Source organism: Hypanus sabinus, chromosome 2 (assembly GCF_030144855.1).
Source record: "Hypanus sabinus isolate sHypSab1 chromosome 2, sHypSab1.hap1, whole genome shotgun sequence".
Lineage (NCBI taxonomy): Eukaryota > Metazoa > Chordata > Chondrichthyes > Myliobatiformes > Dasyatidae > Hypanus > Hypanus sabinus.
Genome location: NC_082707.1, coordinates 126690100 through 126705262, shown reverse-complemented (window position 1 = coordinate 126705262; position 15163 = coordinate 126690100). Strand labels below are relative to the sequence as shown.

Below are 15163 nucleotides of genomic sequence, written 5' to 3'. Positions count from 1 at the left end.
GTCTAGAGTTCAAGAGCAAGGATGTGATGCTGAGGCTTTAAAGCATTGGTCAGACCCCACTTTATCTGTGAGAGTTCTGCCCACCTTATCTGAAAAAAGATCTGCTGGTGTTGGTTCAGAAGAGGTTCACGAGATTGATCTTGGGACTGATCAAGGTTAACATATGAGAAGTGTTTGATACCTCTGGGCCTATACTCACTAGAATTAAGAATGAGGGGGAAGATCATATTGAAACCTGGTGAATACACTGGACAGATTTTGCTTCCTGAATACTTTTGGGTGTACATCATGGATTGTGTTGTGATCATGAAAATCACCATGAAATTTCCCCATCATGTAGCTTATTTTTGAAATCACCTATGTTATTTCAATGCATAATTCTAATCAATTAAAATTGTAAAGGGGGTTTCTTCTTTTTTCTTTGTTACTGTGTATGTAATCAAAAGGGCTTCTTTTGTTTTGTTAACTAGCAGGAATGCTTCTTTGTTGCGAGAGAGTGCAAGGAGAATTGTATTCCTTTGTAAACCAAATGGGGATTAATGTTCTTTCTTCTGAGTCTGTAAGCTTTTGTTGACGGGCTTTTGGGCAGATCGGCGCGAGGGGGTCGAGAGAGAGGACGCAATGCTGTAAGCTGGGCGAGGAACGGACCCCAAGCGGGGGTCCGAGGCCCGGAGGTACTCCGAGGAGGGGGGGGGATGAAGCTAGAAGTGCTTGGTTGACCACTTTGGAGGGTCCTGAGCTGCAAGTCGAGGAGTTCGGAGGGGATCGAATGGTGGCCAGAAGACTTCAGTAATTGAGCTCCAACGGTTGTGCACCAAGTGGTTTGGACTTTGATAAGTTTGGCGCCTTTTCTTTATTTTTTCTCTTCATATATACTGTATCGTTATTAATCACTTAGTTATAGTAACCTTTATAAATTGTACTCATTTAATCGCTAATGGTGTACTGTCTGTTTTTGGGCGAGGCGGGGACATCACACAGCATCCACACCAGCTGATTACCCAGTTTGGCGGGGCCGAAGGCTGCTTCCCCTAGACGAGAATGAGCTGAGCGAGCCTGAGGCGACCCAGGGGTACATTGTGAGGTGCTCGTCGGGGATTGATTTCTGTGGCAGCGTGTGTATGGATTATATTGCACTGAAGAGGCGCACTGTCAGTGACCAGAATATGGCCCTGAGGGCCGAAGAGGCGATGGCCTATCTGAGTGGTGCGATGTGGTTTAAGGTGCTGGATCTGAGGAGTGGATGTTGCCAGATCCCGATGAGTGGGGCCGATAAGGAGAAGACGGCCGTTATAAATTCCCTAGGAGTCTTCGGGTCCGAAAAGATGCCACAGGGCATATCTGGAGCCCTTGCAACCTTCCTGCGGGGCAGGTGGAAGACCATAGGGGATGTGGAGGCGTTTGGAGTTTTGGTGTATGTGGATGATCTCTTGGTATTTGGATTTGCCTCAGGAGAATATGAAGTGAGGTCGTTGCAGGAGCAGTTGAGAACTACAGAGTTAAAGTGTTTTCTGGACTCGTGCCAGGGCTGGCGAAGGTCGCAGCTCGTGAGTGACTGTCTCTACAGAATCAAGTTTGAAATGAAGACGGAGAGACTGGAGAAAGTGATCTGGAACCATTCGGAAGACTTACAAGTTGGAGAGAATGAAGAAAGTTGTCTGACTGGGGGCAATAGCAATCTGAGAACCTGGAGAGGGGAGTTTGTGGAGGTGAAGAAATTACAGACAAATCTCAGAAGAGGGAAGCGGAAGCTTGAAGGGAACCTGAAGATGACCATCGACAGCTCAAATGAAGTGCAGAACCTGAAAGTTGATCTGGAAGAAGTCATGAGGAAGAAAAAGCTGGAGAGAAGTGCAGTGAATACTGAACAGGAGGCTGAAGAGACTGCAGGAGCAGTGCAGGCCATGTGTTTCCGTTTGGAGAAGATCAAACAGCAGCTACCGATCGCAGAAATGAGGAAGAATACAGATTCGATGGATGATGTGCTGGATGTGTGGTACATGCTGCCTTTTGCTGACTTTCCCTCGATTGAGGAAGAGACCTTTGGCCCTTCTCCCATTGAGTCAGGTGTAGTGGGGAGGGTTAGCTGTGTGCAGTGTGGGGCATGAGTAAGAGGTTGAGAGAGGAGTTGGTAGTGGGCCCAAGGTATCCCCAGTTGTGTCCAAGCCTGAAGGGTTTAGGTGAGGGGGTACGGAGGTCTCAGAAGGGTTAGGGAACTCCCAGATAGTTGGCCTAAGTAGCGCCTGAGGAACAGGGCGTTAGGTTTACTGTGTGGGGAGGAGATGTCACTGTTTGTGCTTGGGTTACGGTGTGTTAGCAGGAAAGGTGGCGAGTTATTTAATAGTCACGAGGACATGACTTATTTGGTGGGGGGAGAGTGTAAAGGGGGTTTCTTCTTTTCTCTTTGTTACTGTGTATGTAATCAAAAGGGCTTCTTTTGTTAACTAGCAGGAATGCTTCTTTGTTGCGAGAGAGTGCAGGGAGAATTGTATTCCTTTGTAAATCAAATGGGGATTAATGTTCTTTCTTCTGAGTCTGTAAGCTTTTGTTGACGGGCTTTTGGGCAGATCGGCGCGAGGGGGTCGAGAGAGAGGACGCAATGCTGTAAGCTGGGCGAGGAACGGACCCCAAGCGGGGGTCCGAGGCCCGGAGGTACTCCGAGGAGGGGGGGGGATGAAGCTAGAAGTGCTTGGTTGACCACTTTGGAGGGTCCTGAGCTGCAAGTCGAGGAGTTCGGAGGGGATCGAATGGTGGCCAGAAGACTTCAGTAATTGAGCTCCAACGGTTGTGCACCAAGTGGTTTGGACTTTGATAAGTTTGGCGCCTTTTCTTTATTTTTTCTCTTCATATATACTGTATCGTTATTAATCACTTAGTTATAGTAACCTTTATAAATTGTACTCATTTAATCGCTTATGGTGTACTGTCTGTTTTTGGGCGAGGCGGGGACATATCACAGCATCCACACCAGCTGATTACCCAGTTTGGCGGGGCCGAAGGCTGCTCCCCCAGACGAGAACGAGCTGAGCGAGCCTGAGGTGACCCGGGGGTTACAAAATGTTCCCCCAATGTAAGCTAAAATGGTTTCCATCTTGTGGAGGCATATCTGGGCATATCCTTAGGCAGTGTGGATGGTGGATGGCAGAACAGGTTTTAAATAGGTGATAAATTTCTTTGAAGGATTTTTGAGATAGATTTTTCCCAGAATAACTGATTTCAAGATTAAGACAGACATTTTTGTTAGGCTGCAAATAAAACAGATCTTCAATAACAGGCAATTCCAAAGAACTTCTAGTAGGACCAGAGGTAGGCATTCAAGATTGTAGTTGAAAAATTTCTTGGCAACTACAGTGCACCAAACTACATGCAGCTGGTTGACATACTTTAAGCATACAAAACAGTGAAGTGCAACATGTCACTAAAGACTCATTTTTTGCATTCCTATTTAGACTTATCTGCAAATCTTGGTGCTGTCAGTGACAAGCATGCTGAAGAGTTTCACCATGCAGTCGTGGAGAAATAGTATCAGGGCAACAGAATCCATTAAAGCTGACTGATTAGTGTTGGACACTTATGCAAGGGGCCTCAGCCAATGAGTAAAAATGAAAGTCATCAACAAGACATTTTAACTTTGTTGAACTATTGTGAAACAGTCAGTACCCTTGTGTAATTAAACACATAATCAATAAAAATTAGTTTCCAACATGATACAAGTGGTCTGAAATTTTATTTGTGTCCAGGTTCAAGTGGTCTATTATAAACAAAAAAATTCTGAGGAGGAAAAACTTCTGAAAAAATTTGTCCAGTAATGATTGAAAGGCCTAGGTACAGTGGATAATAGAAGATGTTTCCTATAGTGCACGACACTAGGACTAGAGAGCACAGATTAGAATAGAGAGAGTTTTTTGGAACAGATGAAGTGGTATTTCTTTAGCTAGAATGTGGGGAACCTGTGTAATTCATAGCCATGGAGAGCTGTGGAGGCCAAGCCATTGTGTAGATTTAAAGTGGAGATTGAAAGGCTCTTCATTCATCAGTGTCTAAGTTTACAGGGAGAAGGCAGAAGAATGGGGTTGAGAAGAATAATAAATCAGCCATGATCTTCTGATCTTCTGCATGAATCAGAAGACCATTGTAACATTAGGTTGTAGAAAAACACTTAAATCAAGGGAAGAGGAAGAACTAATCAGTAATGCATGCAAATTGAAGAGAATCTTGATGGTGAACCTGTTTTTGATAATTCTCAGTAGTGGAAGTTGAGGTCTTGGGATGAACAATTAAACTTGCATGAGGTTTTAGTAGATCCTGAAAAGGTATAGCTACACAAAGAGCAGAACATGATTAATTTACACATAAAGTTAAGACCTGTGTCTCTCAGAAGTCAAAGAATGATGATCAGAATCAAGAGATACTGGTTATTTTTTACCAGCCACTTAGTCACTCAGTTCAATAAAAATAAATACCAACAATTTGATATAGACCCCCCCCCCCCCCCAGTCAGCCCTTGTATTTTATACATTTGGAAGAAAAGGTTTGAATCCTTCACAATTACCTGCTTTTCTGCTTTAATTGCTCATATAATGTGGTCTGATCTTCAGTTAAGTCACATTAATAGACAAAAACGCTCTGCATAAACTAAAAACACACTGTGGCGACCCACTTTCTGCGCAGGCGAACCGGCTCATAAATAGCCAGCACGCGGGGGGAGACTTTGGTAATGCACCTCTGATGTCATTTCCGCCCGGAGAGGGCGGGTGCTAGGGATTAAATGCCATTGCCACGAAGTTTGAAAAACTAGTCTTGAAACGACTTACCGCTTGAGTGTTGTTGTCTCTAGCTCTGTATGTAGTACATCGCTACATTAGTGACCCCAACGGTCCAAACGGGATTTTGTTCACGCAGTTTCGCTAAAACTGCCGACTTTCTGGACACTGCGACCACGCGTGTGGTTTAGCCAAGCAGAAGCCCAGTTCCAGATTTGGCAGTTATCCTCTGATTCCACATATTACTACCACATGGTGAGTGCCCTTGACCAGGAGACGGCCACCAAGGTTGCGGATTTCATACAGTTGCCCCCGGAAGAAGGCAAATATGAAGCATTCAAAGTGCTGCTCATTGGGACCTTTGGCCTCTCGCGGTGTGAGCGGGGTGCCCGCCTGCTTCACCTGGACGGTTTGGGAGACAGGCTGCTGTCAGCATTGATGAACGAGATGCTGGCCCTGGCTGACGGACACAAGCCCTGCCTCAAGTTCGAGCAAGCGTTCCGAGAGCAATTGCCCGAGGACATACATCTGCTGCTGGCCGACGCAGATTTCTGCGACCCCCGGAAGGTGGCGGCCTGGGCAGATGTGCTGTGGAAAGCCAAGAGGGAGAGCATGGCGTCCGTCGGTCAGATTACCAGGCCACGCGCCCAACAGCAGACTAGACCAGGCCCGGCAGGGGGGCACACACAACACAGAGGCAGGAGTGAGGAGGCCAGAGAACAGTGGTGTTTTTACCACCAGCGGTGGGGCACAGAAGCCCGCCGTTGTCGCCCGCCCTGCAAGGGCCAGGGCCAGCTGCCGCTAATGACTATGGTGGCTGGCCACCAGGACAGCCTCTTGTACATCCGGGACAGTCGGGATGCCGCTTCTTGGTCGACACCGGAGCAGAAATCAGCGTCTTGCCCCCAGCAGGGTACGACACCCACAACAGGAAGTCTGGACCCACCCTGAGGGCCGCAAACAGCAGCACGATACAGACCTACGGCACCCGCACAGCGCAGCTGCAGTTCAGTGCCAGCCAGTTCACGTGGGACTTCACACTGGCCGCCATGGCCCAACTACTCCTGGGGGCGGACTTCGTGTGAGCTCACAGCTTGCTAATCGATTTGCAAGGGAAAAGACTGGTACGTGCCGAGACTTTCCACACGTTCTTCCTGGGTGAAGCCAAGTTGCCGGCCCCACACCTGGACTCCATCTCACTGTCGGACAACGAATTCACCAGAATCCTGGCGGATTTCCATTGGTTCTGGCACCGCAGTTCACGGCAGCCATGCCCAGACACGGGTTTCAGCACCACATCCCGACCAAGGGACCACCCGTCCACGCCCGTGCATGAAGCCTCCCCCCGGAAAAGCTCCGCCTGGCGAAGGAGAAGTTCAAGAGGATGGAGGAATTGGGGATCGTACGAAGATCCGACAGCCCATGGGCCTCCCTCCTGCACATGATGCCCAAAGCAGCTGGGGGTTGGAGACCATGCGGGGACTACCGCAGACTGAACGAGGCTACCACTCCCACTCCAGACCACTACCCCGTGCCACACATACAGGACTTTGCAGCAAACCTGCACGGGGCAAGAATATTTTCCAAAGTAGACCTCGTCCAGGGATACCATCAAATCCCAGTGAACCCTGAAGACATCCCCAAAACAGCACTCATCACCCCGTTCGGCCTGTTCGAGTTACTCCAAATGTTGTTCGGCCTGAAGAATGCCGCACAGACGTTCCAGCAGCTAATGAACGCGGTGGGACGCGACCTGGACTTTGCGTTCATCTACTTGGACGACATTCTTATAGCCAGCAGTAGTCGTCAGGAGCATCTGTCCCACCTCCGCCAGCTCTACTCCCGCCTGAGTGATTTTGGCCTCACGATCAACCCGGCCAAATGCCAGTTCAGTCTCGATACCATCGACTTCCTGGGCCACAGGATTACCAAAGATGGGGCAACACCTCTGCCCACCAAGGTAGACGCGATCCGCTACTATCCCCGGACCAACATGGTCAAAGGCCTACAGGAGTTTGTTGGTATGGTGAACTTCTACCACCGTTTCCTCCCCTCAGCAGCCTGTATCATGCACCCTTTGTACACCCTGATGTCGGGTAAAGGCAAGGACATTACTTGGGACAAGGAGGCCGTGGCCGCTTTCGTTAAAGCCAAGAAAGCCTTGGCATATGCCGCAATGCTGGTGCACCCCAGAACGGACGTTCCGACCACACTCACGGTGGACGCATCCGACACAGCAGACCGTGGGGTGATGGAGCAACTCATTGAGGGGCGCTGGCAACCCCTGGCGTTCTTCAGCAAGCACCTATGACCACCCAAACTAAAGTACACTGCTTTCGACCAGGAGCTGTTGGCACTGTATCTGGCAATCTGGCATTTCAAGTACTTCTTAGAAGGGAGGCCATTCACAGCGTTCACGGACCACAAACCGTTGACCCTTGCTTTCATGAAGGTGTCCGATCCCTGGTCGGCTCACCAGCAGCGACATCTGTCCTACATATCCAAGTACACGATGGACACCCAGCATATCTCGGGAAAAGACAACGTTGTGGCAGACCCACTCTCCAGAACAGCTGTCCAGGTCCTGTCCCTAGGGGTGGACTATGCAGCACTGGCGGAGGCGCAGCAGGCAGACGACGAGATGACCAGCTACAGGACCGCAGTCTTGGGTTTGCAGCTGCAGGACTTTCTCGTAGGCCCAGGTGAGAGGACCCTCCTGTGCGACGTGGCTACCGGCCAACCTCGCCTCATCGTCCCTGCAGCCTGGAGGCGGCGAGTTTTCGACTCCATACAAGGTTTGGCGTACCCAGCTATCAGGACAACCGTCCGGCTGGTCTGCAGCAAGTTCACGTGGCATGGATGTTGCAAGCAGGTCAATGAATGGGCCAGAATGTGCACGCAGTGCCAAACAGCCAAGGTGCAGCGGCACACTAAAGCCCCGCCGCAACAGTTCAAACCCACCCACCAGAGGTTTGACCACATTCATGTGGATATCGTGGACCCCCTACCAGTGTCCTGAGGAGCGCGTTACCACCTAACTATGGTAGACCGGTTCACGAGGTGGCCAGAGGCGGTCCCGCTCACCAACACATCTGCCGATTCCTGCGCCCGAGCACTGATTGCAACCTGGGTAGCGCGCTTTGGTGTACCGGCCCACATTACCTCCGACAGAGGTGCCCAGTTCACCTCCAGCCTGTGGTCAGCTGTGGCCAGCCTGTTGGGAACGCAGCTACACCACACTACTGCCTACCACCCACAGTCAAATGGACTAGTGGAACGCTTCCACCGTCACTTGAAGTCGGCTCTCGTGGCCCACCTGAGAGGACCTAACTGGGTGGACGAGCTTCCCTGGGTCCTGCTTGGAATTCGCACAGCGCCCAAAGAGGATCTGCACGCCTCGTCGGCCAAGTTGGTGTACGGCGCACCCCTGGCATTCCCGGGAGAGTTCATACCAGCCCCAAGGGGGCAAGAGGAAGAACCCGCAGCAGTCCTGGACAGACTATGCGAAAGGCTTGGCAACCTGGCCCCCGTGCCGACTTCACAGCACGGACGGATCCCGACCCATGTACCCAAAGACCTGCAGAACTGTAAGTTTGTGTTTGTATAAAGTGGTGGACACCGGGCACCGCTACAGCAGCCGTACGAGGGGCTGTTCAAGGTGATCAACAACAACGGGTCCACGTACGTTCTGGACATTGGGGGGAAAGAGGAAGTTTTCATGGTGGACCGACTTAAACCAGCCCATGTGGACTTGGCGCAGCCGGTTGAGGTTCAGGTACCATGGCGCAGAGGCAGATGGCAAAACAGAGACTGATGCAGACTGTGGACATTGGGGGGTGTATCGCTGGTTCTGGGGGGGGGGGGGTTATGTGGCGACCCACTTTCTGCGCAGGCGAACCGGCTCACAAACAGCCAGTGCGCGGGGGGAGACTTTGGTAATGCACCTCTGATGTTATTTCCGCCCGGAAGGGGCGGGCACTAGGGATTAAATGCCAGCGCCACAAAGTTTGAATAAACTAGTCTCGAAACGACTTACCGACTGCATGTCGTTGTCTCTAGCTCTGTATGTAGTACATTGCTATAACACAAACAATTGTACTTCTTCTCTATCCATATTGTCCTTTGGCTTTAACAGTCACATACTTACAAATACTGATTGCAGCATTCCATCTTCCTCAGCCACAAGTTAGTCTAATGACATCACCCTAGAGACACCTCCTTATATACCTTCTTGAGTGAGCAGGGCCTAGCTGGGGCTTAATGCTTGATCCTGATTAGCTGGATCTGAATTTCCTTTTCCTGATTGCTTAGTTTGAATTGGCTTTGTTCTGATTGGTCACTTTTTCTTTAGGCCAACCACTCATTAGGAATGTGTGGTCCTAGACTGGAGCTATCTCCACACTTTAAAATCCTACTTTTAGATCTCCTCATGCTCCATCTTTGGTGATTCTTTAAATCTTTCTCTTTTAAGTATTTTCTTCCTTCCCAAGGATGTTGGCATCATCAAATGAGTATGATAGCTAGCGTTCAGTGATACCAATTTATTCTGCTTTCAAGTTTTTTAGGCACTCTTATCTTCTCCTTTCCTGGTTTTCAATGGCTTTCCAGTTTCACCAATGTATGCTTTTTGGCATGGTGACAGAGGTATGGAGTACACAACTCCCTGACATAGTTCTTTAGGTCTTCCAGGTACTAACTTTGCTTAGCCTTTTTCTAATTGTGTCTTCACATTTTGCAATTAACTGGACACCATATTTTTGTCAAATTAGTCTTAACTTTTCAGTTAAGTTGTCAAAAATACAGAGGAAATTCAGTGTTGTTGCTCCTCTCCCTCGATGGGGGCATCCTGCAAAGATCACACCAAGAGCACCGCATGCAATGCTGAAAGAGGTGAAAAAGCACCCAAGGTTAACAGCCAAAGACCTGAAGAAATCAATAGAACTTGAAGTCTGTATTAATGTGTCAACTATAAGAAAAACACTGAACAAGAATGATGTTCATGAAGGACACCACGGAGGAAACCACTGCTCTCCAAAAAACACATTGCTGCATGTCCCAGGTTTGCAAAAGTCCACCACGCTTCAGGGACAATGTTCTGTGGACAGATGAGAAAACAGTCAAACTTTTAGGCAGAAATGCACAGTGCTATGTTTGGAGAAGAAGGGGCACTGGATACCCAACACCAAAACCTCATCCCAGCTGTCAAGCATGGTGGAAAGAGCATCGTGGTTTGAGGCTGTTTTGATGCTTCGGAGCCTGAAGAGCTTGCAGTCATTGAGGAAGTAATGAATTCAAAATTGTATCAAGTCATTTTACAGGAGAATGTCAGGATAGTGGTGCAAGACAATGATCTGTAACACAAGAGTAAATCAACAACAGGATGGTTTAAAAAGAAGAAAATTAGTGTTTTGGAATGGCCAATTCTGAGCCCAGACCTTAACCCAATTGAGATGTTGTGGCATGACTTGAAGAGGGCTGTTCATGCAAGGTATCCCAGAAGTATTGATGAACTGAAACAGTTTTGTATGCGGGGGATGTTCCAAAGTTCCTCCTTGCCATTGTGCAAGTCTGATCAGTAGCGATAGGAAACGTTTAGTGGAGGTTATTGCTGTGCTAAAAGAGTTCACATATTTTTTTCTTGCTTGGACTGTGACTAATTAAACAATGTGTTCAATAAAGACATGAAAAGTATAATTGTTGGTGTGTTATTAGCTTAGGCATATTGTGTTTGTAAATTGTGACTAGGATGAAGATCATACCATATTTTATTAGTAATTAAAGAAGAAAAGAGGAAATTGTTAGTATTCACAAACCTTTGCTTAAAACCGCATGTACTTGTTACATACACGCCATTCCTTTTGTACAACTGTAAAGAAATGGCAGATGATGTGAATGGAGGAAAAAATTGCATTGAAAGTGTATTGTTGAGAGCAACTGATGCAATGAGCTATTGTCATTTAGTTGAATTAGATTTGAAGTATTTCAGATATAAAACTGTTTTGTTGTATAAACACAGCAAGTTTTGTTTTCTGGGTTTTACCCATCTATAGGAGAGGATTCTTGATGTGATCAATGAGGGACAGTAGAATTTGAAATACTATGAATACAGAAAATACAGAAAATTTTCTACCAAGAGTTATTTTTGGAAAATATACTATAGACTTTAAAAATGTATTAAAAATGTTTTGCTGTGAGTTGCATTTGAGTTTGAGTAAGAAAAATTTGATTATTGTTCTGAGTACAAATTAAGACATACATTCTGTTTAAATACTCCTCTACCACCTGAATTACATATGCATATTTGTTGTTGTGATTATCACTATGTATAACACAGTTTCTTTTTTACTTTTTGGTAAACTGTATTGTGTCTTCTTAGGTGCTGGATTATTCTTGTGTGCATCATGGTGGAACAGCAGATTAGAGCTGTAATAGATTCTACAATTAAAAATATAACTGCTGTTGTATTTCATTAATTATCTGATGTGCTAAGGGTAATTACTGAACAGTGGTCCTACAGGATGTTAAGGAAAATCAAGGGCATCTTCCTGTTCTGGCATGGTTTCCATGAATCTGCTTAGAGGACCATTGGTAAAGAGCTGAGGAGCAATTTACCTAGAGAAAACCTACATCAATGAATAGATTTTGGCAATTTGTTTTTTTGGATTGTTAATGTAATTTTAGCAAAATAGAGTTGTTGTCCAGATGCTGAGTATAGAACACAGCTTGAGCAACCTGTGTAAACCGGTAACCTCTTCCCTGGTTCACAGTGAAGAATATTTCTTATTGAAAATGGTTGCCATTGAACTTGAGAATAAATAACGCTTTTTAAATATCAGATTAGAATATAGACTAAAGATTGTCTTAGTTTTCTAATATGATTTTGTTCTTTCAATTATTTAAACATCTAAAAGATTATGGCTGGCAATCTCGTGCATTGGAGCGGGATGACAATTGTCATAACTCATTTTATATTCAATGATACCAGCCATTAGAGATAGAATAAGTATCTGTTATTGTGCCTTGCATTTCAAATGAAAGTCTGTGGAAGGGTAACATTCTTTGCTGTTTCAGTAATAAGGCAGTAGTTGCCTACATCAAATGTAAGGTTTTGCAGATTGTCAAAGTAGAATCTTAGATCTTGCAGATACCAATTACTTTTGCAGGTAAAACCATTTCATTTCCATTCTAAAGAATTAAGCATGCCACTTACCACTTCAATGATTGGGGCGATGCTACAATTTTGGATGCATTCTTTTTAAAACAAGACATTAAACCTAGTGTGTTGTTCTAGTGGATGCAAAAGATTACTTGGCACTGTTTGAAGAGCAGGGGAATTCCCTGATGTCCTGTCCAATGCCTATCCCTCATTATATTGCTGTGCAAAAATTGGAAGTTTTCCTTGTTTTCAGACTTATTTGAGAACTTTTGGATGACCTATGGCTGGCAGATTCTCTCTGACTCATATATGTATATACAGACACACACACACACACACACACACACACATACACACACACACACATAGGGAGAGAGAGAAATCAAAGGTTTCAAATACACCAGGAAAAGCTTGATCAGCTGTGTTTTGTAATGTGATTTTCTCCCCTTTTCCCTGCACAGATTTCCCCTGCCATGAACCTTCACCAGCCAAGAGGACAAGCTGCCAAGCCTCTACCAATGCTGTCAACCTGGGCATAAGGAGGTGTGTGAAATGGCCCATGGTAACTTGTCCTATCATTCCCACGGCTGTCCCTGAATTCTCCCTAATCCCACCCTTCGACCTCTGCTCATTGTTCCACAATTGTATCACAGGGGTTGGCTTTAATTCCGTGGCAGTATCTTGATATGTTAGACACTCAAGGTTCAGGCTTTAACCAGAGGCTTAAGCGTATCATTTGACATGTTCATTATGACGATTTCAGTGTTGCACTATCTCCCTGATAATACAGTTCCCATTTGTTTTATTAGCATGCAAGGTAGTTAAGGTTCCTTGGTGCCTCAGAATCCAGATTAGATTTCTTTCTTGAAATCGCTGTTTTTTTTTTCCAAAGTATTTAAGGTGGAACAATATTTTGGCAGTGTAAGATGCTGTTTGATTTATTTGGGGACAGCTTGGTGACTTTGAGTACTTTAGCATTCATAATCAACTCATTCCTATGACTATTGGAGAATTGCTTCCTTCTCATTGAACAATACTAACAATTATAATACTTCTGTGTATAAAAGAGAACATACTGATTGTGGCATCTTGCCAAGTTAAGAGCTTGTACCTATGGCCATTTCAGAACAAAGCTGCATTTATCAAAAATGCTGCTAGGTATGTAAATTGTACATGGGCTGTTTTACAAAAGAAATTATTTGCCTGTAATAATTAGATTTTTCCTGTACTTAAGCATGCAGTAACCATCAAAATGAATATCTAATAACATTAATATTGAAAAAGTTAAAAGCTATTATTACATGTCATTATTACACATTTATAAAGAAATACTCAGTTATTCTACAGAATGTTTAGCATTACAATGTAAATTAATTAAACCATTAAAAAAATTGGAATGTTCTCTGAAACATTATTTTGAGAAAAATATAGCCTATTTTAATTTTCTTTGTTCCACAACACTCTCTGGCACTCTAGTTAGTTTCAAAATGAATATAGGAATTTCAGAGGGAAGTTGATGATTATGTGAGAGGGAATATGTTATAAGTTGCTGTGAAATAATTGGAGTCTGCCATTATATCAAATGTATAAATAGGGCAATGGGGATTAAAGCAAAAAATCAGGATAGAATTAAAAAATATATGGCTAGTTTTCCTGAAGTTGAAGATTGAAGCTATCTCTAAATGACAGGAAATGGTTGCATATTTTTTCCCTGCAGCAAAGTAAGGGTAATGTTGTGTTTATAGAAAGTATTCCCTTTTGATTTCTTTGGGAAGCAATTTGATGTTAAGGGGCAGAGAATTTAGAAGAATGGTGGATTAAAATAAGAACAGTTAAAATTGAAATAACTCAGTTGAAAGCAGTGCCTGTAAGTCATTGCTTATACGATTGCAAAAAAAAAGTTTGTGAACCCTTTGCAATGACCTGGTTTTCTGTATTAGTTACTCATAAAATGTGGACTGATCTTCATCTAAGTCACAATAATAGACAAGCACTATGTCTAAATGAATAACACACAAACAATTGTACTTTTCATGTTTTTATTGGACTCATTCACAGTCTAGGCTGGAAAAAACTATGTGAACTCTTGTATTTAATAACTGGTAGAACTTCCTTTAGCAGCAATAAGCTCTACCAAACACTTAACGGCAAGGAGGAATTTTAGACCATTCCTTCATACAAAACTGTTTCAGTTTGTCAATATTTCTGGGATACATTGTATGAATAGCCTTCGTCAGGTCATACCACAGCAACTGAATTGAGTAAATATCTGGACTCTGACTTGGCCATTTCAAAATGCTGATGTTCTTCTTTCTGTTGTTGATTACTCTTGCGTTTTGGATCATTGTCTTGTTGCATCATCCAACTTCTATTAATCTTCAGGTGATGGACTGCTACCCTGACATTTTCATGTAAAATGTCTTGATACAATTTTGAATTCATTATTCCCTCAATGATTGCAAGCTGTCCAGGCCCAAAGGCAACAAAGCAGCCCCAAATTACAATGTTCCTTGCACCATACTTCACAGTTGGGATGAAGTGAAATGACTTTATTTCTTACATCTTTCACATATGTAAGGAGTAAAAATCTTTATGTTACATCTCTGTCTGAATGTGCAATGTTCAAATTATAGTAATTTGTAATAAATAGTATGTACAGTAAGATATACAACAGAACAGGCAATATAGCTTAGAAATACAATTGTATCAGTGTGAATAAATCAGTCAGATGACCTGTTTAGAAGAAACTGTCCTGGCTTTTATGTTGCAGTACAGTTTCCCGGATGGTAGCAGCTGGAACAGTTTGTGGTTAGGGTGACTTGGGTCGCCAATGATCCTTTGGACCCTTTATACACACCTATCGCTGTAAATGTCCTGAATAGTGGAAGGTGTTTTGAAGCAGGAGGGCACTCTACACTGGGAGAGGGAGAGATTAAAAACATCTGTAAGCACACCAGCCAGCTGTGCCATGCACACTCTGAGTATTTGCCCTGGGATGCCATCCAGTCCTTCAGCCTTGCGGCTGTTCAATCTTTGGAAACACCATTGTACCTCAGCCTCCGACTAAGGTTCTGGTTGCCTTAGGGGCTCAGTGTTGGTGACATCAAACTGAGCGTGTTGGTCTGCAGTGCCCTTTTCCCTCTAAACATAGCGGTGTGCATTTCTGCCAAAACTTTCAATTTTTGTCTTATCTGTCTACAGAACATTGTCCCAGAAGCATTGTGGAACATCCAGGTCGTCTTTT

The 15163-nt window shown here is 44.8% G+C and overlaps 2 protein-coding genes across 6 annotated transcripts in view; both read left to right on the top strand.

The window, feature by feature from the left end:
* Positions 1 to 15163, top strand: part of pcnx1 (pecanex 1) — a 244729-nt gene that overhangs the window by 67414 nt on the left and 162152 nt on the right. The window contains exon 2 of one of the 5 annotated variants that reach the window (XM_059954514.1): positions 12381 to 12462. The exons of the other annotated variants lie outside the window; for them this stretch is intronic. Within the exon in view, the coding sequence (XP_059810497.1) occupies positions 12381 to 12462 (82 nt within the window). The remainder of the gene's footprint in view (positions 1 to 12380; positions 12463 to 15163) is intronic. 5 annotated transcript variants of the gene reach the window in all.
* LOC132383514 (uncharacterized) lies at positions 509 to 3351 on the top strand. The gene is made up of 2 exons (XM_059954570.1): positions 509 to 1996; positions 2568 to 3351. Coding segments are annotated over exons 1-2 (876 nt in total). The 5' UTR covers positions 509 to 1121; the 3' UTR covers positions 2569 to 3351.